General features: G+C 41.6%; 3 protein-coding genes across 5 annotated transcripts; 2 read left to right on the forward strand and 1 right to left on the reverse strand.

Annotated features, from left to right (window-relative positions):
• The first annotated feature begins 417 nt into the window (after positions 1-417).
• Positions 418-1,010, forward strand: LOC103720354 (heavy metal-associated isoprenylated plant protein 19-like). Its single transcript, XM_008810018.4, has 3 exons — positions 418-465; positions 553-634; positions 715-1,010. Exons 1-3 carry the CDS (start codon positions 418-420, stop codon positions 1,008-1,010), a joined length of 426 nt encoding a protein of 141 aa, XP_008808240.2.
• Positions 1,011-3,557: 2,547 nt separating this feature from the next.
• Positions 3,558-20,662, forward strand: LOC103720347 (uncharacterized protein At2g39795, mitochondrial-like). Of its 3 annotated transcripts, none has more exons than XM_017845986.5 (4): positions 3,558-3,956; positions 4,040-4,371; positions 4,475-4,638; positions 15,731-20,662. In XM_017845986.5, the coding sequence occupies exons 1-3, from the start codon at positions 3,612-3,614 to the stop codon at positions 4,632-4,634; spliced, it is 837 nt and encodes a 278-aa protein (XP_017701475.2). In that variant the 5' UTR covers positions 3,558-3,611; the 3' UTR covers positions 4,635-4,638; positions 15,731-20,662. The 3 variants fall into 3 exon arrangements, with proteins under 3 accessions (XP_017701475.2, XP_088572643.1, XP_008808227.2); XM_088716517.2 differs by lacking the exon at positions 15,731-20,662 and adding an exon at positions 8,909-11,631; XM_008810005.5 differs by lacking the exon at positions 15,731-20,662 and having other exon boundaries at positions 3,559-3,956; positions 4,475-8,539.
• Positions 20,663-21,472: 810 nt separating this feature from the next.
• Positions 21,473-24,938, reverse strand: LOC103720355 (uncharacterized). Its single transcript, XM_088716518.2, has one exon. The coding sequence runs from the start codon at positions 22,382-22,384 to the stop codon at positions 21,584-21,586; it is 801 nt and encodes a 266-aa protein (XP_088572644.1). The 5' UTR covers positions 22,385-24,938; the 3' UTR covers positions 21,473-21,583.
• Between the last annotated feature and the right edge of the window lie 119 nt (positions 24,939-25,057).

Genomic DNA, 25,057 nt, shown 5'->3' on the forward strand with positions numbered 1-25,057 from the left:
CAAAAACAAAAATAGATCGATAGAAAGAGACAACCAGGTATGATGGCAACCTTCTTCTACTTCTTTATTTTCTTCACAGAGAAGGATATATTTATTCATTGGAGATATAATCTGTCTTTTTTTTTTATCAGAATCATTTTTACTGGGGATATACTCCAAGATATTTTTTAAAAGATCAGCTCTGGATTGGAATTGTGTCAACCAGCAAAACATAGAGGGAGACCTAGAAAGAGGCTGAATCTCCTAAGATATATGAAATGTGAGTGGAGATGGTGCAAAATTTCTCCAACCAAAAAACCAATTAGCATACCTTTTTGTCCAGGAATTGTATTGGGTTGCATGCCCATTGAATAATGACTAACTTCTCTACCTTTTTTTTTGGATAGTGGACAAGCTTTTCTACTACATGAGCATTGCATGGTGGATGCAGGGAAACCAGGGCCATGGTCATTTAGAGTATTGATGGTAGGTTTGCTCTCCATGGTGCAATCTTGTTATGATTGCTGAAATGTGAAGTATCCTAATCTTTGGAACTTGATTTTTCTTTGACAGGCAATTGTTTTAGAACTAAAAGTATACATGCATTGCAAAGCTTGCGAAAAATTGGTACTCAACACCCTTCGAAAATTTAAAGGTATGATATCTTTACTAAAATTATTGCAAAACAACTTCTTACGGACTGCTATTAAGAGTTATTTATCAAATTTTCTTTAGGCGTGGAGACAGTTAATGTAGACATGAATGGAGACAAAGCTATTGTGACAGGTCAGATTGAACCAGAAAAGATTCTGAAAAAACTCAGGAAGAAGACTGGCAAAAGGGTTGAAATTATTAAAAGGAATGATGATAATGCCGAGGGCAACAAAGATGAGACATTTCCGCTGTCTGGAGATTGCAATATGCAAACAATGGATGGTAGTGTAGTCCTGTCCGACAATTTTGTTGAGAACGTGGTACCGGATTTTGATATGTTCAGTGATGAGAACCCCAATGCATGTTCGATTACATAATAAAAGACACGATTCAACTGTTGTACTCAGTTCTCCTCTTGCTTTTTCTCTCTTCTTCTTCTTCTTTTTTTTTTTTTTTAGCTACTGCTAAAATGGGATTTATTAGGGTCTATTTGGGAATCTAACAGCATTAGACTGAATTTCCTATAATCAGGCCTACTAGCCTCTGTTCAGCTAGGGATGACAAAATATGACCCGATCCACCAATCCGACCCGTGTTCGACCCGCCATAAACAGGTTTGGCATTGGCTTAAACAGGTTCGGATCGTAAACAGGTCGACCCGTTTAACCTGTTTATTAATTGGGTCGGATACGGGTTTTAGATGTCTGACCCGTTTAAACCGTTTAACCCGTTTACCTGTTGGGCAGGTTAAACAGGTATAAACAGGTTAAACGGGTCTAAACAGGTTAAACAGGTCTAAACAGGTTAAACAGGTCTAAACAGGTCGGGTTGGGCAGGTTAAACAGGTTGGGTTGGGTAGGTTAAACAGGTTGGGTTGGACAGGTTAAACAGGTCGGGTCGGGCAAACAGGTTAAATAGGTCGGGTCGGGTTGGGCAAACAGGTTACATGTTTATTAAACAGGTTAAACGGGTCGGGTCGGGTTACCTGTTTAATAAACAGGTCGGGTTCAGGTTGTAATTTCTGACCTGTTTAATAAACAGGTCAGGTTCAGGTTTATGATTTTCTGATCCGACCTGTATGTGATCCGACCCGTTTATGACCCGACCCGACCCGACCCGATTGCCACCCCTATGTTCAGCCCGTTTTCTTGTCAGTGCAGGTCCTAGCATAAATCTCATTTATGGGTGTGTTGGAGGTCTTTTTTTTCGTCGCACAAGATTTACGCCAGGGAGACATTGGGTTGATATAGAATGTATCCAAATGCAGTACCTATCTAATCCATGATCCAACTGAAGCCCAAGTCTGTTAGATTTTCCAAACAGACCTTTAGTTGGTTTTATAGCTAATGTTGGACATGACATAACATATATTTTTCAGGAAAGAGAAAGGGAGGAAGATCCACCTGCACTATAATTATATAAATCTAGGTATTTAATGATGTGGATATAGAATTAGAATCTAAAACCTCTAGTTGCTAAGTAAAAAGGATATGATTAGCAGTATAAGTCAATTCATGACATAACTTAGCATGTTTGAGAAAACAATAAAGTAAAAACATAGATAATAAAAAATCATCCATTCAAAAAAAATCATATAAGTCTAAAATTTCTAAATTAAAATATCCACGTCAATTAATTGTGATCCAAAACAACATAAAACTATGGACCATCTTGATGTAGCTCGGATTTGTTATCCCTAAAATCTCGCATAACAGCTCAACCCGCCAATTAGATGATGACAAATATTTTGCAATATCAATGGGCAATCAAATCTTCGAACAATCAACGCAATCAGTTACAACTCGATACTATCTCAATGTGTTTGAAAAGAAATATTATAATTGACTAAATCAGCAGATAAAAAAAGCGTCAACTACCCTAATCAACAAATAGAAAGGAAGCTCAACTGCTCGTCCGCAAATAGCACGATCTTAATCCTACAAATTCGCATTCTCTCCTCTATAAATATTGGACACAGGGACCCTATGTACGATAAAAAATTCTGAATATCATACTCTCATACTTTAATCTTTTTTTCATCTTTAATATCTTATCTCTAAACTTTGCCTATTTTAAGGATCAAAGGTCCTCAGCCCCATATATTCTAGCAAACTCTAGATAGTTTTTTTTGGTCGCACATCAGCTCTAGCGCCATACAATGCTTCACTAGCCCAACCGAGCATAGCAGTCTTGCTCATCGTCCTGCAGCGCCATGAAAATCAGATTTCTCCTAAAAATGCTCGGCTACAAAATGTTTACAAATGAAATTAAATTTTCACATCTAAAGGTATCTAGTTATTTATTGGCCTTATGTAATTAGTACAAGCATTTCTAATCATATTCAAATATTTTAAATTTCTTTAACAATTATACCCTAGTAATCTTTCCTTGTCGTGTCTATGAGAAAAGGAAGCAAATAAAGATCTGTCAGACTGATCACACGTCCAATAAATCTATGTTCTCCAAAAGTTGTATACAATAAATCTCAAATACAAATCATCAACCTGAAACATTTTGACTATCTTGGTTGCAAATGGATGCCCCTAATTTTTCTATCCGTTCAAGCTAAATATCAAGCTAGAAAGCGTATTTTTCTCCTTGGGCAGGTTAACTTGACAATGGACAAACAACCACCATATATTTTTTAAGAAAAACAATACAAGAAAGTAAACTAATTAAATGGTGACAACATAGCTTGAGGGAAAGTTGGCAAATATCCTGACTCGATCCAGACTTATTTGTAAGCTCTGCTCCCCTAATGCAACCCCTTCATGTGGTCCGTGCTCCAAAAACCTTCCTTACTTAGGTCGTCGTTTTTGGTGCTCATTATTCTAAAGAGATTTTTTGAATCTGTTTTATATCCTTCTCTCTCTCTCCCTCCCTCTCTCTCTCTCTCTCTCTCTCTCTATATATATATATATATATATATGAAGTATTTTATCTCTTGCTTCCGATGGTAATGTTCACACAAGATTAGTATGGAAGTGAGAGGCCGATCAAAAATAATAATAATAATAAATAAAAACCCTCGCTGGTTAGGTAATCACTTCTCCTTTCTTCCAAAACCCCCGGTAAAACCCCAGGGAAACCATCGGAAGTCCCACCACCGAAGCCCAAAACCCGCGGCGCTTGCCATGGCTCGCCTCTTCCTCCCCGCTCGGAGGCTCCTCCTCCTGAAAACGTCAGCTCCTCCTCCTCCCACCGCCGCCCTCTCCATCCGCTCCTATATCTCCGAGATGCGCCGCTCCGCTTTCAAAGAGAACCTCCTCCGCGTCCTCCGCACCGAGATCGCCTACGAGGCCGAATCCCGGCCCCCCCTCCCGGTAATCCCCTTTCCGCCCTTCCCCTCCCCCCAGGATTTGCCCCATTTTGTTCCATCTGATGCCCCTTGGAATGCTTTCTCTAGCCGGCGTCGAGCTTCGAGTCGTTCGCCGTCGACGACCGTTCCGGCGAGCAGTGGATCCGGATGACGCGGAAGCATGGCCGGGAGGACGTCAAAATCGATGCCACCATGTTCGATGGCGCCGCCCCGTCGAAGAGGTCGGCGACGGCGGTGGCTGATGAGGCCGATGCCCGCCTTCACATTAGTCTTTTAGTGGAGGTCTCGAAGGGTGAGGCCTCCGATTATGTCCTCCAGTTCGTCTGCTCGGCCTGGCCGGATTCTATTGACGTTGAGAAGGTCTTCCCGCTCCGCCGGGGCCCTGCCGCTCCCCGGCCTTACATGGGGCCCGACTTCAAGTAATCAAGATCTAAGTTTCTTCCAATCTCTCTCTCTCTCTCTCTCTCTCTCTCTCTCTGTATTGAATAGTTTATGGAACTGATTTTGGGCTCGCGGGGACAGGGAATTGGATGAGGAGCTGCAGAGTGCGGTGCGGGAGTACTTGGAGGAGAGGGGGTTGAATGATGATCTTGCGGAGTTCTTGCACGGGTACATGGCGAATAAGGATAAGACCGAGCTTCTCCGGTGGTTGAGAAATGTTGAGTCTTGCATCAAGAAATAGAGAGGTATATCGTGATTTTATGTGTTCGATCTCTCTGCTTCCGTTTCCGGGTTTATTCTTGTTCTACTGATTTACCACCAGGCTCACATGCTTCTTTTTATATATGTTAATTTTTAGCTGTACAAGTTGCATCCATTGATAAAAGAATGTTGGTTCGATCTAATTTATAACGGTCTAATATGATTCTGCATTTTAGTATTGTATTCGCTTCCTTGATTTGGGAAGCCAAACTATTGAAGGAGAAAGGAAAAGATTGATGGCGGAGTTGTTGGATACTCTTCTTGTTGTTGTATATGCACTGAATTATTCTGGGAAACCACGTATAGATGGTCTTAAAAACAAATGTTAAAATGTGATGTATATCGTCTCTGGTTGTAGATGTAGTCAATGTTTTTATCTGTAGTTTTCTGAGTGGTATTTTACCACAATATTGATGCAGCTTGAAGAAAGGGAATTGAACGTGACAATGAGAAAAAGGTAGAGGAAAAGAAGATAAACCAGAAAAATAAACACTTGTCCAGTTTTTTTTTTTAATACTTACGTTGAAAAGATGAATCATGAATTGCTCTTGCAAAGGCACGCATGACTGGAGGTCCTTGTTTCACTAGCCAATTATAAGGTCAGCAATATAGTTCATTCGAGTATAGGACTGACTTCACCTTTAAATACAATTACGGTTGAGGTTGCAACTTTTGAGTCCTCATGATGCCTCATATACAAAGCCACCCAAGTCCCATAGATCATGATTTGAATGGTCCTAGAACTCTCTTATCTCAAAATATAATTAGAATCAGACTTTCAGTTTCCAACTGGATGGACTTTGTTTTCTTGCTACAGTGCCCCCAACAAACACACACAAATAGTCATGCATGCACGTGCGCGCACAAACACGCACACACACAGATTTTGGTCAACCCAACATCATCTCTTCATGTTTTAGAAAACTCTCTCTGAGTTCATATTTGATGATATGGTTGATCTTTGATTCCACCTTCCATTCATCTAATCAGTCGACCACCTTTATGTTAAGTTATATAAGCTATTACCTTTGAACCTAAATTCATGTTCTATCAATAGAATATAGTGATATGGCGAGTACCTGCACAATGACTACTTTATCTGGTGGTAGTGTATGTCTTGCATTATATGTTTGGGAACAACAGGTTTTGCTCTTGTAGGATGCAAAAGTTCCTTCATAATTCTGTGTTTTCTCTTTGTTTTGATCTTGCTAAGCTCTCTTCAAGTCAAATTAGGCAAAAGAGGGTCCTTCCATGTGACCTCAAAGGCCAACTGATGAGTAGGTAGACCTAATTCATTAAATACACTGTTTACATTTATGCAATTAGAGAGCAACATTCCAAGGTTCCCTATCTAGAGAAGAGTTTAGACAACGGATTTCGTCTCAAGACAAGACGAGCAAAGAAACATCCAAGTCTTTGGATTGACTTGGACGACCAGCACCATAACAGGAGCTTCTCATATATCATTGAGTATAATTAGGGCTTGTCAAATATTGGGTTATAGTGTCATTTGTTTTGTGTTTTTTTCTTCATTACATTTCTGTTTCTATGTTTTTGTTTAGTGTAGTGTGAATAATAATGCTACAGTGCAATGCCTTTTTAAGGCCTTTTTGCTTTATGGTTCTTCTGATGGATGTTGTAACATAATTTTTCATCAATGAAATCAAAGTTCTCTTTCATTTTGTATGAGACATGGAATGTGTGCGTGAGGCCCTAGGGAGCGATTCCCTACTGGTGTGAGATCGGTTTGTTTTCACTTCTTCTTCCTTCTCAATAATATCTTTTTAATGCATTTTTGTTTTATTTCTTTTGTTTTTTCGTTTCTCCAATATTACAGCCTAAAGCAATTACCCTTCTACGCGTGTTGCTGTTCCCTCGTAGCAATCACTTCACAACCATCAGTGAACATCTATTTCAGGCTTTGATCTCTCCAGAACCTGATCTGCGTGAGTTCAATCAGATCCACAACTTCTGCAGGCTTGTCAGCCCTCTTTTTTGTTGGTTCTGAAAAACCTTTCAGTAAATCAGAAAATCCTAAACCTAGTCCTTAGAGCACGTCAGTTCCCACTATAACTGAAAGGAAGGTCTTGTTCTTGGCATGTCATACATGATCTACAAGTAGGATGGAAATAGATTGGATTTGGACGGTGATTGCAGAGTATTCTTCCAAGCAAACCAAAATCCATTGTTTTGCATCCTTCAAAGAATTTGGTGACTTTAAATACTTTTGCTGCAATATTGTATGCTTTATTTGGGAAAAGTGATTGTCCAACTTTGATTTTAGCAAGTGGCATTTAGGCATCTATATCAAGCATCTTCTTTGCATTAGAATAGGTTGTCCTAAGCCTGATAATTTCTTAATTTTAATTTCAGATTTCTATTAAGTATTGCATATCATCATATTTTCAGATATTTACATCTATAGCATTTAAGTTTCTATAAATTTTGTGTTAGGGTTTGTCTTATTGGTGAGGCATCAATTATTAGGTTACCTAGGGTTGCCGTGCATCACTAGATGAAGAGAAAATAAGTCATAATTAGTTATGGGGAATTGCGTTTGTTGCTGGAAATTGGACCCGGGGGCGACCGTCGGCTGAGGGGGAGGAGCTCCGCTGGTGGAATGGCGGGCGGCGGTACGTCGGCGGGTGGCGTCCTCCGGAGGACCTGCAAGAAGCCGGTGGCCGGGGTTCCCGGCGCCGGCCCTCCGATGCTTAAGTCAGAGGGGGAAAATAAGAGGGAGAAAAGGAGGAGGATGTTTCTTTTCTAGGTTTCGGTGTCCAACCCCCTCCCAAGATGGAGGGGTTCCCCTTTATAGAGGGATATTGTATTACCTGGAAAGTGACGGGGCAGATTGTCCTCTTTGTGATAATTGAGCACGATCATGTACATTAATGGCGTCGTGGGGGATCAGACCGGATCAATGAACTGTCGTGGTTGATCGGACCTGGTGGAGTGGTTCAACTGCCTGCTGTGGAGGACCTACGGTCCGTAGATAACAAGCGCATTGATTGTTGAGTGAACCGGAGATCGGGGAAGGTCATACGCTTTGATGGTCGAGTGATCCGGAGATCATCTTAAGTCGTACTCATTAATGGTTGAGTGCGCTGGAGGCCTGCAGAGGCCATGCGCATTAATGGTCTGGCGGTAGCCTGATATGGCGAGATTTGAGTGTCTGGAGTTAGGCTCCCGAAAGGTGTCAGGCCGAGGCCGAGTACTAGGGTGGGATGCTTCGGAATCTGGCATCCGGCCGGGCGCCAAGCTGGGCTGGCTGCCCCAAGTCGGGCGCCTGCTGCCCGGGCGTTGCCTGGTCGGCGCCCTTTGGTCGGGCGCCGGGCCGAGCTGGCTGCCTTAAGTCGGGCGCCTGCGGCCCGGGCGTTGCTTGGTCGGCGCCTTCTGGTCAGGCGCCGGGCCGAGCTGGCTGCCCTTAAGTCGGGCGCCTGCGGCCCGGGCGTTGCCTGGTCGGCGCCCTCTGGTCGGGCGCCGGGCCGAGCTGGCTGCCTTAAGTCGGGCGCCTGCGGCTCGGGCGTTGCTTGGTCGGCGCCTTCTGGTCGGGCGCCGGGCCGAGCTGGCTGCCTTGCATCGGGCGCCTCTTGGTGCAGCATATTCCGGATGATTTGGGTTTTTCCCCAACAGCGTTCATCATTTGTTCGCTTATAATGCATGTCCCTTCTAAGGTTAAAATGTTCTCCATTTTGTTGGATAATGCTGCTGGACATATTTTTATGTCAACAATAAATTCAAAGAGGTTATGGATTGACAAAGCCAGACAGCAGGTGCAATGTTATTAGATGCCATTGCTTTCCTCCTCTAGACTGATACTATGTCCATGTTAAATCTAAGGTTTGCTTGAAGGTGGTTTAATAGATCTCTCAGGATATCATAAAATGATGAAGTTGGAAGGCAGCTCACTGATAATTACTGCCTGGTTAGTGAAGAAAAGGAAATGCCTTCAGCGATCCATTGCTGTTGCTTCTCTTGCAAATGGAGCTAAGTCAGGATGCTTCATGCACATAGATTAAGGGAACAACCTGCTAACTAGTTTGCCAAATTTGCTAAATCCCCTGCATCTAGCTGTTTGATATTCTGTCAAAATGTACTCGAATTGTTTTTGCACCTTGGGTTATTACTCATGAGGCTTAGAATGCAATAAACTATATTTTACAGATCATAAGATTAAAAAATAGTTGTTTTAAATTTCATTATACTAAAATGAAAATTTACAAGCTTAAAATTTTATATTTGGATGCTTTTTAGGTTGGTTTTAACATCTGCCAGCCAAAGTTCCTGATGCAGCACCAGTGCGGGGAAAGAGGAGAAGAAGGAAGAACAAGAGAAAGAGAAGGAAGAAGAGGTTGTAGAGACGCAGGAAGAATAGAGGAGAGGAGAAAAAGAGAAGAAAGAACGTAGGGGGAAAGAAATTCCAAATCACTTCATTAAACACTAATCATGAAAATAGTTCCCTATATATAGGGCCCAAATACACAATTTGCATAAACCCCCTTACACAGAAATAAATCCTAATAAACCCACAAATAACACAAATAAACCACAAATAAGCCCTAAAATGCAAATAAGCCCAGAAATAAAATAAACCACAAATAAACCCTAGAATGCAAATAAGCCCAGAAATAAAATAATAAAATAAATATGCAAATAAACGGGTCTGACTCAATCCGGGAGCTCAGGATCATCTGGATGAAGGGCTCTGATGTCCCCATCAACTCCTCCCGGGTGAGAAAAACTCGACCCCGTCGAGTACAGGTCTGGCCGGCTGTCGTACTGCTCCAGAAGATCGGGGTCAAGGCGCTGCAACTGTGCTTTGGAAATCCACGTCACATCAGACTTTGGTCGACCTTTCCACCGAACAAGGTAACATTGGTAATCACCGTTCCTGGTTGAAATAACCTGCTCATCCAATATATGTTCTATTTGTTCTCTGCGTGCATGAACTTTGGGAAGTGGTGGCTCAACAGCAGGTAATAGGTCAGGGTGTCCAACATGGGCAGGTACATCAATAAAGGGGTCAGAAGGCATGAATATTATCTTTTTGTATGGGACCAAATCTTCAATATTAAATGTCGCACTAATCCCATAGTCATCAGGAAGATCCACAACATATGCATTCGAACTGATTTTCTTTAAGATTTTGAACGGTTCTGCACTACAAGTTTGCAATTTCTTAAACATATCTGAAGAAAATCGTTCAAGCCTAATTCTTATCATGATGTAATCTTTTTTACTTAACTCTTTATAACGTCTATGTAAATCAGCAAGGAATTTATATTTTAAGTTATTAAAGTGACTACAATTGCTGATTTCTTGATGCAATGAATGTGGATGTGATGCAATTGATTGTGCAGACTCAAAGACTCTATACTGATGAGACATGAAAAACAGGTCTATGGGTTGCCTAGGTTTGTAATCATGCACCAATTCGAATGGACTCATACCTATGGACTTGTTAACCGAACTATTACATGCAAACTCAACTGTCGGTAACATTAAATTCCAGGTCCTAGCATATGCATTCGGTCTGAGCCTATGATGTGGAAGGTTGGACAGAGATGCTCCGGAAACTAGATCGATTGTGCGTTGGATATCACGCATTGGAGAAAGTGCATCCGGAAGATCATCAGGGAGTGCATCATGAAACTCCTCTAGAAGAGAAACTACTACTGGGGAATGTTCAAGGTTGGACTCCGCATGGGTATTAGCTACAAGTGCCAATTCAAGTGACTTGCTCTCAATATCTGTCACTACCTCTTCCACAGTAGTGATGTGAAGTGGCTTGGTTGTACTTAGATCAATAGTCTCCCTTTGGAAATCATTTTGGACAAGGTCTAATTCTGTAGGTTCGTCTTCAAAGTCTTCTTCATAGTCTTCTATATTTGGTTCATAGACTTCTTCGACATATTCGGCCTCTTGGTTCCTAACTTCTGGTTCAGTAATCGGGTAGGTCTTAGTGGAACATTGGGGCGCTATATGGCCGAATTGTTGACACCTAGAGTATTGGGTTTGGTGCCTAGGAGAGTGGGGAAGGACTACAGGTGGTGCGACCAAATCGATTTTAGGTTGGGCTGTAACAGGGGTTGGCGATTTAGGGGTTCTAGAATTTTGCACGAGCTCACGGATCTTTTGTTTGAATTTCTTGTATCCAGCCCGCATGGCAACGATCTGTTCTAAGAGAGACCTCAAAATGTTGGAATTCATGGTAGCTACAGGGGTTTTAGGTTGATTGAGATAGTACTCCATATCACTACAGGTTGGCATGCAATGATGACACTGGGTGATGATGTGAAATGCAGTGTCACTAATGAAACCCTAATAAATATGATGCAAGATCAAATTTGATGCAGGACAACCTACTAATGCAATCTATTATGATTGCAGAGATCAGCAAGTTTTCACAAGAATAACTTAAAGTTTAAATGTTGCTGATTTTTTACTTCGGTTATTCAGAATTAAGGATTAAGATTATTCAATTTAAGAAATTAGATTGCAATCAAGTAGTACAGTTGTTCTGATCCTAAAGTAATCTGATCGAATAATGTTGAGAAACGTCCTGTTACTAGGGTGTGCTAATTTAATGTTAAGATTTAAAGGGTAATAGGACGGGTTCGGAAGTGAAAGGTTTAATGTTCTGAATTTTGACAACAATATAAATTTTCAAGAATATGGCTATCATGCAAGAGAACTAGAACATAATTAAATGAACAAGCCAGAAAAAGTAGAAACCTATCACCTGTCGTGAAGTAGTCGACCAAAATCGTGTGCTTGTGGACTGGGGCGACGATCAGGGGCACGAATGCAGCTGGTAGGCTCTTCAATTGGCTGACCGAATTTGACTTCAGCAATTTGCAGACTTGAATAATTCTAACTAGTAGGCCTATACTTAGCGGCTCTGAAAAGGAGTGGCGTGCCTGGCGACAGTGGCCCGATTGCGAAGAAAAGGGTGGTTTTCAGGCTGGGTCTGATGGGGAGGAATGGGCCGAATACTTTTTTGTGATGGCCTGATGAAGGGGGGGGTGGGGTGGATTATGCTTACGGTGGTGGCGCGGACCTGACACTTGTTGGCCCGAAGGTTGAGGAAGGGGCGGGCGAGGGTGTGGGTGTGGGGCCTGATGAAACCCCCGTGGAGTCGGCCCGTGGGAGTTTGAAGGGAAGAGGGGTTTTGATTGGAGAAGAAGGGAGGGGAAAGGGGAACGGGGCGGGGGCGGCGGAAGTGGGGGAGGAGAGGGACAAAGGGAGCTGGACGCGGGTTGGGGCGAGAGCGGAAGCGGCGAGAAGTGGCGAGGCAGCGGAGCAGAGGCAGGGGGATGGATCTCGGCGCCGAGAAAGAAGCACAGAGGTGGGGCGGCTCGGTGGTTCGATGGCGGCGTGCTCGGAGGGCACGAAGAAGCGCTGCGGGCGGTCTGCTTGGGGAAGGCGGCGTTCGGAGGGAAAGCTCGGCGGAGGGCCCGGCGGAGGCGGCGCTAAAGCGGTGGAGCGGCACTGCGGTCGGCCACGGAGAAGGAGGCGCACGGCTTGGCGGCGCTGCGGCGACGGAGGGGCAGCGGGGACGACTGGCTGGTGCGGCGGCACTGCTCGTCGGGTGGGCGGCGACTGGGCAGCTGCGGCTTGGTGATGACGCGACTCGGCAACGACGGCGGCGCGGTTCACAGCGTGGGCGGAGGTTGAAGATGAACAGTTACAGAGGTAATTTTTTTTTCCTTTTTTTTCTTTTTTTTTCTTTTTTTTTTTTAGACACGTGAGATCACGTGTGTTGTTAAAACCTTGGATCCGGTCGGATTCGGGTTGTCGGGCGTGAACCGCTCCGATAACCCGTTAGTTCCTCACGTGCAAGGCACGTGTTTTTTTGGAATGGATCCGGGCTAGCAGAGAAACGGGTAACGGGTTTGGATCTTACCCGTTAGGTTCGTTTTCTTCAACCTTCCGATGGTTTCGGGAGAAGGCTCCGATCTTCACGGCGATGGCGGTGGCCGGGGCTCTGGGACCTATGGCGGCGGGCGGTGCCGGTCACGGGCTCCGGCCGGCGGCGCTTCCGGTGACGCGTCGGCAGTCACGGCTGCGGCTCCGTGACCTGCAGCGGGGGATGGCTGGCGTTCCCGGGTTTGCCACGGGTCGGCTGTGGGCGGCGCAGGCGAGCTGGTGGCGCTGCTGGCGTTGTGCGCGGGGTGAAGGCGGCCGTGGGAGCGACGGGTGGTGGGATATGGCTCCTCCGACGGCGGGCTCGGGCCTTCACTAGGCAGCGGCGGCGGCGAGAATGTCCGACGGTGGCTCGGCGCTGCTGGCGGCGAGTGGCGGCGGCGGTGGGCACGAGTGTGACGACGGGTGGGGTGGACCTGGCGAAGGGATTTTCCCCCTGTTCCTTGTGTGAGAACCGAGAGAGGGAAGAAAGGATTTTTTTTTTTTTTTTTGGGGGGGAAGGCCTGATGAAGGAGGCGTGTGGTAGCGGGTAGTGGGAAATCAAAAGGATAAAGACGGAGGTGGAGGTGGTGGGGTGAGGTTGTGCAGCGGGCATGGGTGACGATTCAAGTGGCAGCAACGGAGAAAGATGCTGTGTAGGGATCCGAGGCTTTGGCACAGGGGCAAAGCCAAGGCTCTGATACCAAGTTGATGCAGCACCAGTGCGGGAAAAGAGGAGAAGAAGGAAGAACAAGAGAAAGAGAAGGAAGAAGAGGTTGTAGAGACGCAGGAAGAATAGAGGAGGAGGGGAGAAAAAGAGAAGAAAGAACATAGGGGGAAAGAAATTCCAAATCACTTCATTAAACCCTAATCATGAAAGTAGTTCCCTATACATAGGGCCCAAATACACAATTTGCATAAACCCCCTTACACAGAAATAAATCCTAATAAACCCACAAATAACACAAATAAACCACAAATAAGCCCTAAAATGCAAATAAGCCCAGAAATAAAATAAACCACAAATAAACCCTAGAATGCAAATAAGCCCAGAAATAAAATAATAAAATAAATATGCAAATAAACGGGTCTGACTCAATCCGGGGGCTCAGGATCATCTGGATGAAGGGCTCTGATGTCCCCATCAGTTCCTTGTAGCGATATGACTTGACTCACTCCCCAAAAATGGAGTAGGATTATTTAGCATAATCATGTATCCCTTTCAAACTTCATTGTTTACACCAGGGTTTTTATCATACTTTAGTGTTATACTGGAAAAATGGGTGTTGTCAGAATCTACTGATCTTATATGCTTTATGCATTTGTTGAGTGAACAATTGCATAGAGAATGGGAAAATAAATGGAACAATGTTTTGTGAGTTTAGACTAATGTTTAAGCTATGTCAGATGGATCACAATGTTTAGCACTAGGGAGACATTAATTTACATAAGATGACTAGTAAAATTAGAAATATAAATCCAGAATTAGGATGATCAGATAAACGTTGAAATTTGCATCAAACAACAAGTAATGAAGAACTGATTAAATGATAATGTTCAAGTGCAAATGAAGTTTGGGAGAGTTGATGAGGTGAGAGGCCTTAATTTTGCATGATGAGATCATAAATGAGGAATAGAAGTGATAACACCAGGATGGTAAGTGATACTATTTGGAATGACTTTAAATACACTGTCTATTACAACACAGTGGAGCATACATGCCTTGTGGCATGAATATATATTCTTCTCTTCAGTTGCTTCTGGAGGATGCTGATTGTAAATTTTCAATTGGCATGAACTCTAAATTATTCTTATTGTTGGCAGCCTGGCTGAAATTCAACCATGAGTAAACTTTTTCCATGATTTATGATTAAGGTTTTCGTCAGGCAATAGGACTCATACATTCTCAACTTTTTAACCTTGAAGTTGATGGTCTGTACTCTTTTCCCAATAGCTCTCTCCAAGAATAAGGTTATTGATTTCACAAAATTGTTCTTCTAGGAAAACAACTCTTAACACTTCCAAGCCATAACTAACATAGTATGCCATGCTGCTACGGTGTACATTGAGTCATTTAAATTGAGAATCCAGACCTTTGATTGTGTGATTTAAAGTACATATGGACCAAAGTTCATTAGTCTGGATCCTTTAAAAAAATGACAAGAGTCATTTAAATTGAGAATCCAGACCTTTGATTGTGTGATTTAAAGTACATATGGACCAAAGTTCATTAGTCTGGATCCTTTAAAAAAATGACAAGAGGCATCTCCAGTTATGTTACAATTAGTTGCCTAATCACAATCCTCCCTTTTTCCAAGAGGTCATAACTGTTTGCGAAACCCCTTTTACCTTAGCTCTCAGGTATCATCAACCAAAGCAAGTATGGGTGATTTTTTATTTGGTCCCGAGACTTTTAAGTTGCCAATTTCATGCCATTTTCTTTTGCTCTTCCTTACCATATAAATACAATAATGCCTCTCACAGGTAAATTTTTGGGGAGAATTATCATTCAGATAAATTTTACAAAATCATTACTTTTCTTATGTCCATTTTATGGTTCTTGAATTAAAGGATGAAGATATACCTCAATCATAAAATAAAAAAGGAAGGCTAAAGAGACCAAGGAAATGAATATTATGTTGTATTACCAGCAGTCTGTGTTTGTTTGTCCATCTGACATGGTTACCAGTTTGATCTAAAAATCATGCATGGACAAACACATTGAGTGAGTGTTCTCACTTAATCTTGTTTTGCTAGCCAATCTATAATATCTATCCCTCTGCCAGAGTTCTCTTATTCTTGCAAAATTAACCAATCTTTGTGAGGATCTATATTCACTACCAATTGGCTGTAGTTGTTTTTTAGGGATTTGATGACTGTTATTATAGTCTTAGGTCTGTTGTTCATTTAAATGCCTTGGGGGTAAAAGAGGTCTGCAGGCAATTCTAGTCATCTTTTTCTCAACACTCTGAATCTTTCACTTTAATGACATCTAGCATTTCCCACAAGCTAATTGGCCACCTTTTTGGCATTTCTCTCCAGAAGATATATATGTTGCATTACGATTCTACTCTTCAAGATATTTATGTTGTATGCCTTAGTGGAAATGTGTGCCATGGTTAAGGTTGTATATTGTTCACGAGTTGGCATAATGTATGATTGTCACTATAGGTTATCAAGACATGATTTCCAGAACAACTGCAATTTGAATTCCTCTAAGCATGGCTTGATCCATAGCATCCATAGGATTGGAAGCTGAAATTGTATCTGCAAAAGTCAGTACCAAACTTTCAAACTAGTGCATCTTCTGTTTTGTTCATTGTAATTATTGCTACTTTGATTGGGGGCTGTGTGATTTTTCTAAATCAGATAAATATAAAACATAGTTTTTGTAAACCTGTTTTATGAAAAACAAGAGGTGGGGGAGGGGTTAAAAAACTCATTCAGGTTTTATGACTTTCCAGTTTTGACAAAACGAATTTTGTGGAAAATATTCCAACAATTATTTTTGTAAATTCATTCATTTAAATTTTTTATGAACTTGTTTTAGTAAAACTTGTCAACCAAACAGCACTGGTTGATGCGTTTGTGTTTCTGTCAAAGGGCTTTTTAAGTACACACACGTGCTTTAATAATCTCCTGTTAAGCATATTCATGATGCTTGCTTATTATGCTAGAATTGTTTTAGAGATCTACACTTTTGCAGATCTTTCACCTGCTCTATTGCATATCGTCTTTGAAAGCACTGAACAACCACGAGAGGTGATCCTGCAAAGCTATAATATTATGTTCTTTGTTTCCTATTGATATCTAATGCACACTTGCTTTGAATCAATATTTTTCTTAGGGATATTCACTAAAAATTTCCATGGGACTGTCACTCTTTGCTCTTTTTTAGCTACGTCAGAAAATTAAATATTTTCTTAGATTCATTAAAGTAAAACCCAAGGGTTTTTTAAAATTAAAACACTAGGTATGCCAAGAAGTTGAAAGGTTGTAAAGAATAAGCATTACGGGCTCGTTTGGTTTGCAGAAAAAGGAGGGGGAAAAGTGTGGTCAACGGGAAAGTAATGAGATGCCTCTTATTTGGTTGAAGTTTTCAAAGGAGAGAGACGGAAAAGTTGTATTCCCATGGGAATATGATTCTCACATTTCATGGAAAAATCTTTCCCATAAAAAATATGGAAAAGTTACTTTCCTATGAGCCAAGAATTACTCCATTTTTATTTTCTTCCAAAAAGGCCTTTCAGCATTAAAGAGGTGTTAAAGACCTAATTTTTATTAAGGGTTTCATAGAAATTCCACAACTTTTTCAGGAAAGTGGATGGTCAACCAAACATAAGCACTCTGGAAATCTGTCACTTTTTCATGGTCAACCAAACATGCGAAAAGTATTTTTTCAGGCATCTTCTTGATAAAAATCTACTTTTCAGGAATCATATTTTTAGAAGACAAAATGTTTCTCACGAACCAAACGAGCCCTACATTTATTTAGCAATAGGGGTCTGCCTCTTATTTAGCTAACCATCCTAGGCTGGCCTACCAACATGGCTTCTCCACCGGTAACTTACTCTTTGGATTTAGTGGTAATTATTAGGATGTACATCCTGGATATGTTTTCATTCTTAAGTTCAATCCAATTGCATGAGGAGAAAACATTGCCTGACAAGAAACAACAGTTCTTGAGTAGTTCATGTTTTGGGATCCTTGAATGGTTGTGCATCATAATTTATTGGTCGCTATTCTAGCTTTGAAGTATTACTCCTATTGTTCATTATTCGTAAGTTGTTCCGATCTGACTCCAAATTATAGTTAAGCTCTCATCCTACTCGATTACAGATAATGGTTTGCTTGCCCGATATATTCAGTCTCTTTCTATTTATTTAATGTATGCAAAATATGATTATAGCCTGTATATAAGAGTTGTATTAATATGCAAACTCATAATCCATGTTCAAATTGGTATTTGGATATCATATAATATCTGGATATGTGCATATAGAACAAACATTTTTTTTTTTCTCTTGGTAAAATTCATTTCTAATAGCCATTAAAAATAAATGATGAACAAAAAGTTCTCTGAGTCTTATTTTGTACTTTGAAGAGGCTATAAAACGCATTATATTGCCCCTCTTGTTCATCACCTAAAACCATAGCACATGATGCACAAGTTAATAAATTGCTCATGGCTATTGCTGTGGGTTGTGTTCTCGATTGGTTAAGCTTCTCTCAGTTTTCAATCACGTCTTCATGATTTTCTGTTAAATTAATGCTCATTTTGACTCAACCCTTCCCATATTCTAATTTCGCTTGACTTTCTAATTTTGTTGGAAAGGGACCTTTCTAATTTGTTTGCTCTCTTTTCGCTTGCATTTTAATAACTTGATTATCTGATGATTAAAAAAAAAAAATCACAATTCAGCCGTAAGTTAAGAGGTCTTAAGATATCATGCTTCTTTCTTCTTCCCTATCACTGTCAAAGGTCTAAACGTCTAGAAACAAAGGCTTCATACTAAAGAGGTTCAAACTATGGATACCAACAGACTTCACTATATTTGAGAAAGTGCTCTGAGTCTTTTTGGCAAAAGCATGGGCTGGTCCCATAAAAGCTCCTTCTGCAGCCATTGCATCAGACAAAATCTCCATTCTTGCAAACTTAAGTACTTAACCTATGTGTGTGCACTAACATCGGAGTATATTATCTTTGTCTGGCCAAACATGAAATGACATGCAAGATGACAAACTTGTAGACATCATTCCAAAATGTTCTGGATTATTATTTTTTTTGGTGGTCGTTGCTCGATTATCCTTTGATTCATCAGCAATTGCACCTTTTTGGGCTGCATAGTCTCAGACATTGGGCTACGCCTGGACTGGGTATGAGTTTTCTTGGGTAAGAAAAATTTATATCAGAGATATTAATTTTGTACTACTATAAACAGGTATGAATTTTAATTTTTGTTTGAGAAAACATGGTGTTATACCAAGCTTCTGTGCGTATTTGGATACCGAGAGGGATTAAGAAATGTTATTTGGATGTTACTTGAGGATAAGTGGACGAAAAAGATTATTTTTTATGAAATCGTACAACTTTGCCCTTCAAATTATACTATTAATATTACATTATATATTATACTATAATATTATAACATAATATGACGGTATCTATAATATTATATCGTATAATAAGATTATAATAATATATAGCATATATGATATTTGATGTTAAAATAATATCATAACTTCATAATATATTTATATTGTATAGTTATAGTATATATATTATTGGAGATCTGAATGCCATTTTCTCTAATAATATATAGGGGATAAGAGAGGCGTTTAAACCAAGTTATACCCTGGTTTATATTTATATCATGTTCCGGTGCAAAGTTGTGCCGGTCTAATGAATATAGGTCTGCATTTACCGGGCTAAATCTTGTTCAATGTCTTTGGATGTTATTCCTGGGATAAATGGGGACAAACCCCACATATCCCGGGTCAAAATAGCACCTAATGCTCATACAGCTGGTGAGGATGAATTCAACCGGGTATCTGGATGAACATATAATTCAATATATTCGTATATCTTAATTAGCTTCATCGGTTTACAAAACGGTCCATCTTGACTACTTCTCAAACTTTGGTGAGCTTCATGTTCCCTCGATCCTGCAACCATGCGTGAACTCTCATTACCAAGTCCCTCTCTAAACCGTAACTTTACTAGCTGCCGCACAAATTCGAAATCTTGGATGCTCGTAAGAACAGCACCGATCTACTTACTGGGCTTAGGGATGGTGGATTTATTGTTGAATGCGTGAAATGACAAGCTATATATGCACGCTATCGGACCTGATGCACCTCCATTTATGACCATTGTAGGCTACGGACAAGAAGAAAGGGTAGAATAAGAGATGTTGGATGAATTCGCTTCTTACGAGGATACACATGCATTTGTTAATGATTTTTGAGGCAGGAGCTTCTATAGACTCCTAGTATTGATTTATTTCCTTTTATCTGGGGCCGAGTAAAACCTGAAAGTCCAAAATTCTGACTGGAGAGAGAATTGGATTCATGTAAATAAAAGAATTCGATGTGACCTTTAATTAAATAATTTTTTTCAAAGAGCAGGACAAGAGGTCCGTAGGAAGAGGGTACTTTTGTACTCTGAAATAGGACTCACTGCGTACACGCACGCGTGATTGAGTTGACGTGGGCGTTGATTTGCGCCCATAGTTACGGTGTAGGCGCTTGAAGCTGCTTGACTTGAACCTTAGTTGCATCATGGTCCATGTTCCATTTGACGTCCCAAATATGTTAAACCCCAGCGAGTCGAGTGCACCTGCACCATCTGAAGCACCAACTAATCCAAGATTGCTGCCCAACCGTCCGTAGTTCAGACTCAGGGGGTCAGGCATAGATTCCAAATTAGGACTCGACTTCCATTCTATTTGAGCTATGTGTCTATAAAATTGGATCCGTTCTGATTGAACCCAAAAGAATTTAATTTGGTTTTCAAAAAAATATTTCAAAAATCCGAGTTTAACCTTAGAACTTGGTTGCGGTCCGCAACACGAAAGAATACCCTACTTGATCAAACTCTTCAATTGGTGCATCGAATTTGGATCTAAGTTCTACACCTGAAACCGATTTAGGTTGAGTTTGGACCAAGCTGGAGCCCGATCCAACCCAACCGATTCCTGCGTCCATAACCCTCCAGATCCCTAAACCCCTATAACCCTATTGAATGCTAAGTTTCAGCCCTAACCACTAACTTAACCAGCAAACAAGTTGCCACCTTCATTTGTACGTCTAGTTAAAACTATTCTGTACATTGTTCGTTAGGTAAAGTACACGACTTAATGCACGTTACGTTGAAACGGATTTGTAACTCGACCTCTATCATTCTTAACTGGCTTCTCAAATTCATGCACACCCTGATTTCGGGCCGACTTCCTTGCCATGGGACCAGAAAACTCCCAGCCACGACTTTAAGCTAAACTTAATGCTCTAATCAATGAAATAGATCGCATGCCAAAAGAGTTCTCGAGTCAATGTTCGCGCAGCGAGTTAATGGAGAGAGTAAAGGGAGGCAACTCTTACTATCTTTGTTGTTTAGGCTGTAAATTCTCCACTTAAACTTTTTAATGTGGCATTGATTATTTTCCCAAAAATTTGCATCCTCTCAATTCATTAAACGATCTATAGAAACTAACAGTCGAGAATGCAAAGCATAATTGGCAATACTTTTAGTATGTCTTAGTGATGGATACCCCCAAACTAAACTAATGCGGTAAAAAGTTGGGAATTTTATGTTTGCTAGCCTCCATGTTTCGACCCGTGACACCTTGTACCAAGGCAACTAGAAAATTTTATATAGAAACAATTATTAGAAGTATTATATGAAGTGTGTGATGTGTAAATCTACCATAATTGGCAAAAGTTGCCCACCTACATGAAAATTTAAAATTGAGGTTGGTGCATTTTCTCTTATAGTAATCTATTGAAACAAAAGGGGTCACTGAACATCAGGACTATAATTTATAATGTTTTTTAATTTGTAAATTCTTTTACTGCTTTCTAAGCCAACATCATGAACAAAATATTACCCGACATGAATAATCATGAACATTACCATCTTGCGAGCGAGAAGTACAAAATGACAGTGCATCGAACTAAAAGAGGAAATCTTTTGGAATTTAATTGTCCTTAAAAACCCATCCTTCTAATCGCATATCTTATGAGAAATGTATTTAGTGAAATGCTTTCTTTATTAATTATAAGGGTAACCTTCTCTGCTTTCAAGGAATTGTTCCTATACGATCAAAAAACATGTTGGCATCCATTCATATCTACAACCAAACAAAGATAAGCATTCAATCCATCAGGATGAAAGTTCTCAACCACCGAAGAACATCATCAAAAGTCTCCTCGACTATCAATCCACATGAACAATTTCTTACCTATAACAAGAACTTGACTTGTCTCTAGAGATCGAAAGTCTAAAACTACCACAACTGACATACTCTAAAGCTTCAGAGACAAGTCGAGCTTCTGCTCCTCCTCCTTCCCAACACTCACTTGATTCCCACCACCCCATCGATACCCTCCAGCCGCCACCGCCGACTCATCGAACCTTGCAGCAGGACCTCCGGCCGCACCGCCGGCCCAAAAGTTCTCCATATGTAGCCTCCCAACGACGGCCGGCTGATGATCGATGATTGATGCCGCCGGCCGACACCCCCCATGCTTGCCACTTAGCTCTCGCCCGGCCTTCGGCACTGCCCCGAAGTAATAAGGTTTGTGGACCATGGAGTGCGCCTGAATTCCCAGCGGTCTCCAGCCAAACGCCCCATGCGGCGGCGGCGCCGCCATGCTTGGTGGAAAACAGTGCATGGGGTGGTGGGCAAGGCCGGGGCCCGGCCGGGGACCGCGCTTGGCGAGGGACCTCTCGCGCTTGTGAGCGTTCTGGTGCCCGCCGAGCGCCTGCGAGCTGCAGAACTTCCTCTGGCAGTAGTTGCAAGAGAACACCCGTTGCTCCTCCGACTCTGGGGGCTCCGGCGGCGCTGGGGCCTCGACGGCGGTCGGGCCGGCTGCGGCACCTAATGATCCGATAAGGTCGAGCTCGAGCACCGGCTGGGCTGACGACAAGGTGCCATCATCGGACTCCTTATCGGAGGGGCTGAGATCTAATAAGATTTCATTGCACTCTGGTTGCTCTCCTCCCCCTACTTTTCCTTCCCTCTCTTCGGCCTTTACCATGATGGTCTTGTTGTTGGAGATGCTTGAAGCGGCCTCAGAATGGGTGGTGGCGCCGAGAGATTCCATGGGAGAGGGTCAGGCTTGGGATTGGCTGTTCATGTTTCGTGCCGTCTAAAAAGAGAGGGTTGGACTCCGAGGAATGGAAAGAAGGATACATTGGACGATGAAGATTAATTGCCGTCTCCCAAGTATGGAATGGAAATGTAGCCTAGATTACGGTTACTCTCTCTCTCTCTCCCCCCCACAGATATTTATAGAAAGCCAAACTTTGCAGCTGATTGAATTAACTTCTTTGTTACTCATCATTTAGAAAGTTTTATCAGGATGGACCACGTGTCTACGCCGGAGCTCTTTTGTAATCTTTTGTTTTTCGACTTTATTAGCCATATTCATATCCATCGGATGTGAGCTGCTGTTATACTTAAAAAAAAAATCTAAACTAAGGTTGATAGATGTCTTATTTGGTACCACGATATCAAGGAAACATAGATCATGAACCTGGTCTGTTGGTCAAGCATAAGAACCCCTTCGGCGCTTTAGCTGATTGTTTTGCTATTTTGGGCCCAAAATTTATGGATTTGGATTCTCGAACGCATGGCAACTGCTGCTATTTTTTATGGAATTCTCACAAGCACGTTTTATTCATTGCATGATAAATGGGGCGTGGAACTATAAGGGCTTGGGAATGCGAAGGATTCCACATACAAGCGGAGATAAGGGTGCCATGAAGTGAATTTATTGGCAAGTTACCATCCATTTTTTCCTTTTTTGTCTGCAAGGTGACTCGGAAGCTATATGGGATTCGAGATATTTGTTTATTTAATGAAAGGGAGTTAAGGATTAAGGATATTTTTTTATGGTAATGGAAATAACCTCTCGGCCGGCCTTTAATGGTAGTCTTACCATTTGAGCTTCTTCCGTAGAATTGTATTGCCTAATATTTTCTCAAAGAAAGAACTGGACTGCTTAGTGTTTTTAGCATACAACGATCTTTGCGTGTAGGCCTGTCCTAATTAGATCAGTGACTTTCCATGAAACTTCCCGGTTGACTGCCTTTAAATGGCTTGGGAAGCCCTGATGATGGTTTCCATTAAAAAAACAAGCCACCTTTCCTCTTATACTGCCATAATTAAATCAACTTACAGAGCTCACAGTTGACATCTTTAGCACATATATTCAATTGTGAACTTTAGAAATACTCGAGTTAGAAATTATCATGCTCCATCTTACTTCAATGCAGCTAATTCAACTGAATTCTAACTATGGTTGATCAAAGTGTGCCTCCTTTCAACTCTTTCCCTTCAATGAAGACTCTCTCCTGGCTCGCAAGCATGCACAGCTGAATAGATGCTTACAGTAGGTTCACAACATCTTCTTCTTAGTGGACACTATGACATGGCATAAGGGCCCCAGTTTAAAAGCCCATAATGGCCTGATATATCATTCTTGCTCTTCCTACCCGTGGGGTGGGCATGATCTATATTGGGAAGCCGGAGGTAGCAGATCTCAAAGCCCTTAAAAAAAATTTCTTCATAGGCACTCATCTCTTTGTAAATTTTTTGCGAGCTTGGCCGACATTTGGCCTGCAAGTAGGTGGTAAAGCTGATGTGGAACGGCCCATCCCACCTTGTTAGTCTCAGAAGTGCAGTAGTAGAATTCCACCTCCTCGTGTACTAATAACATATGCAGCTTTCTATATGGTATGTCCACATCCTATGGATACTCATAAGAAACATCCTCTTCGAGATGAGTTCGGATGGAAATCTTTTGCACGAAAGAATGATCCACCTATCTTTCATAGCATCAACAGTTGGATTGCGCCATGGCCACTTTAAAATCGATGCAAGCAGATGAAAGAAAAATTTAGAGTGCTTGGAGATCTATGCGAGGCGCAATCTAGTTAAGACTCATTAATCTTTTGAAAGATACAACGCGAACCCTTTTGAGATGAACACTCCTTTTCTCTCAACTGTCGTCACTCGTCACAAACTCAAGTCCACTCCATCACATTGTTTCGTCCTTCCCCCACTTCAAAAAGACTGTCAGGAAATTATCAGCTGTTAAGTGACCTGTTGGCGTGCTTCATATATCTCCACTCCTTTGCCAGAATGCCTTGACATACAAGTGATGTGAGAATATCTTTTTCTAGCTTGTCTATTGCATCAAGGAGTATATCTCATTGGGATCTCTAAATGTTTCCATCTTTCCTATATATATATATATATTCCACCAAAAGAAACTTTGGCTAACATCAGCAGATATGGATGAACAAGAACACCAACCAATAGGAGGACTGGGCCAAAGACCTAGTCTTTCCTTTGAAGTCGCCATCAGATTGTCTTTTGCAGATGCTCGCCGAGTAAGATAGAAGCCTCGGGGCCATCTATTTATCTAAAAGATTACTGCGAGAACTAAATATACTCTACTCAGAAACAAGTCCCAGTCCGGGCTGAGACGGACCAAGCGGCAGCGGCCCTACGGAGAGAGTGTAGTCCCTTCTTTTTTTTCTTTTCTTTTTTTCTTTATTATTATTATTATTATTATTATTTGCTAAGGCGGATGGATCATACCAGACGAGTACGGATGCATCCAATAAAATCAAAAAATAAAATACCTCGAAGTGCCAGAGGCAACTCACCATCTCCAGCCCATGGGTACCTGAGTGCCATGATAGTCCTTTCATGGAAAACAGGTGATTTTTTAGCTACTTGGGTCGTGCAAAATGATGTACTATAGCAC

The sequence above is a fragment of the Phoenix dactylifera genome, chromosome 2 (genome assembly GCF_051530095.1).
Source record: "Phoenix dactylifera cultivar Ajwa chromosome 2, Ajwa_hap1_PhDact_Kaust_v1.1, whole genome shotgun sequence".
NCBI lineage: Eukaryota > Viridiplantae > Streptophyta > Magnoliopsida > Arecales > Arecaceae > Phoenix > Phoenix dactylifera.